This window comes from Terrapene carolina, unplaced genomic scaffold (assembly GCF_002925995.2).
Source record: "Terrapene carolina triunguis isolate 2854851 unplaced genomic scaffold, T_m_triunguis-2.0 Scaffold34313, whole genome shotgun sequence".
Taxonomy (NCBI): Eukaryota; Metazoa; Chordata; order Testudines; family Emydidae; genus Terrapene; species Terrapene triunguis.
Window position 1 is genome coordinate 5569 of NW_020698664.1, and position 2251 is coordinate 7819.

The following is a 2251-nucleotide window of genomic DNA, read 5'->3' on the forward strand; positions in this document are numbered from 1 at the left end:
GCTGGTGTCAGGCCCGAGCCAGTGCCCCAAACCCCAGGATAGACCATGCTCCCACCACCCCCCATACACAGCCGTGCAGTGCCCCCCCCCCCCAGGCCTCGCCCTGCCCTGGGCAGCGCCCTGCAGTGCTGGGGGCGTCCGGGACTGCAGCGTCAGGCTTACCCGGGGCCCAGCTGGGCTGGCTCCGCCCAGAAGGTGCTGGGGGGAACCTCCTGCCTGCCCTGCCCGCAGAGGGCACCATGGGCCAGGGCCCGGTCCGCCCCGGACACGGCCCCCACCCCCTGCCGCTCTCCCAGGCGCAGGCAATGTTCTTCGGCAGCCCAGGGGCCGGATGCTGCTCCGGGGCAGCCAGCCCCAGTCACAGGAGTTTGCACAGGGCCCATCCCCTGCTCAGCCACTCACCCCCCTGGCTTTCCGCCACAGCTCCCACAGGGCCGGCTCCTCTCCCCGTCTGGCCCGGAACAGGGACTGAGCCGCCGGCTGGGGGTGGGGCCCCTCGCAGGGATCGGGCCCCACACAGGCGCGCCAGGGAGCTGGGCCTGCCCCATGCCTGCTGCCGAGGGACAGGCCTGGAGCCCGGCCCTTAGCTGCCCGGAGAGGGGGCTGACGTCGAGCGGGGGGGCCCAGGCTGGCCCGGCCCCCCAGACAGACACAGACACGCAGGCAGAGCGTGGGGAATGCGGGTGTATTTGCCGTGGAAGCCCCGTATGGAAACGAGCACCTAGGCCCCACCCCCGGCACAGCGCCCCCTTATGGCCACCAATAGGCTTTGGCTTGCTACGGGTGGGAGGAGCCACCAGGCTTAGGCCCCGCCCACCAGCCGGTAGGATTTGTCCCTCCTGGGCACAGCTGCCCCGGGCCCGCGAGTCGGCACCTGAGGGGCCCAGCGCCATGCAATGCCTGGCTGATCCCAGCGCAGGGTGCGTGGGCACCCGCAGGGCACAGAGGGGGCAGGCGAGGTGGCGGAGGAACGCCAGCGAATCCATTGCTCTGTGAACAGCGCGATCCTGCCTTGAGGAAGGTCCCAGGCCCGCCCCAGCAGGACGCGGCTGCAGGGGGCCCCCGCCCCACGGCTTGCTGCTGGTCCCAGGGGTGGCTGAGTCCAGGGGACCGGCCGGCTGGACAGGCTGAGCAGAGCCTGGGTCGGGCAGCAGGCGTAAGGCCTCTGTGGTGAGTCAGTCCCTGCCGGGCTGGAGTCCCCGGCCCCTCCGCGGATGCTAAAACGAGGTCTCGTTGAGCTGGGCTTTGGGCCCTGCCAGCGGGACGATGGGCAGGGCCTCGCTGGCCGCCGAGGGGGAGGAGGAGCCGGACCCCGGCAGGGCGGGGGGCAGGGTCCTGACGGAGGGGGTGGGGCTGGCTCCGGGGGGCCTGCGGGCCGGCATGCCGGGGGCACGGAGCAGGACCTTGCCCTTTGCTCCAAGGCGCCCCCCGTCGGGCTCCCCGGCCGGGCCAGGCCGCCTGCCTTCGAGCCCGGAGGAGCGGGCCAGCTCCTGGCAGCGCTCGACGAAGCTGCCCCCGCCACGCAGCTCGTGGGGAGCCCGGGGGTCGCCATCCAGTCCCTCCACAGGCCGCCGGGGGCAGGGCTCCGGCGCGGGGCCCTCGCCGCGGTTCAGGGAGCTCTGGCTGGCCGTCAGCGCCGGGAAGGGGCCCTCGCGGGGTCTGGGCAGCAACAGGCTTCCGCGGGCATAGCTCAGCAGGAGCCCGGGGCTGGCAGCCCCCTTGGCGGGTCTGTCTCGGGCACCGTCGCTCCCCTGGGACTGGAGGCTGTCGGGAGAGGAGAGGGGCCGGGCGTTAGCCAGCCAGGTGGGCAGAGCTCCCGCAGAACCAAGCGGCTCCCTCTGCAGCCCCACGTGGGCCCCGGGGCGGCCAGCACCGGCCCGAGTGCCCGGCTGTGAGCACCAACGCGTGGGGTCAGCTCTGCCCCCCGGGGCAGCCGCCCCCCGTACCTGGTGCTGGAGGCCTGGGGCGTGCCGGGGTGAGCGAAGGAGCAAGCTGGGCTCATGTCCGGGGTGCGCGTCAGGGCCAGGTCGCACTGCTCCAGCTGCTGCAGCAGCTCCTCCTCCGTCAGGCCCCCCACCTCTGAAAGAGAGGGGGCAGAGCACGGGTCAGGCCGGTCACGCGCCTGGGGGGGACAGAGCGTCCCAGGGTAGCACCCCACACTGCCAGGCCAGGGCCAGGGAGCCCCCTGCAGCACAGGGGCCACGGGAGGGGGTCGGTCCCTGGGTTCCCATGGTGACGGGAGGGGGTCGGT

General features: G+C 73.6%; 1 protein-coding gene across 1 annotated transcript; it reads right to left on the minus strand.

Moving 5' to 3' along the window:
• Positions 1-678: 678 nt before the first annotated feature.
• Positions 679-2122, minus strand: LOC113405209 (BTB/POZ domain-containing protein KCTD3-like; the record flags this gene model as incomplete). Its single annotated transcript, XM_026646179.2, has 2 exons — positions 679-1764; positions 1947-2122. Coding segments are annotated over 2 exons (723 nt in total), but the record flags the coding sequence as incomplete, so codon positions are not given.
• Positions 2123-2251: the final 129 nt, after the last annotated feature.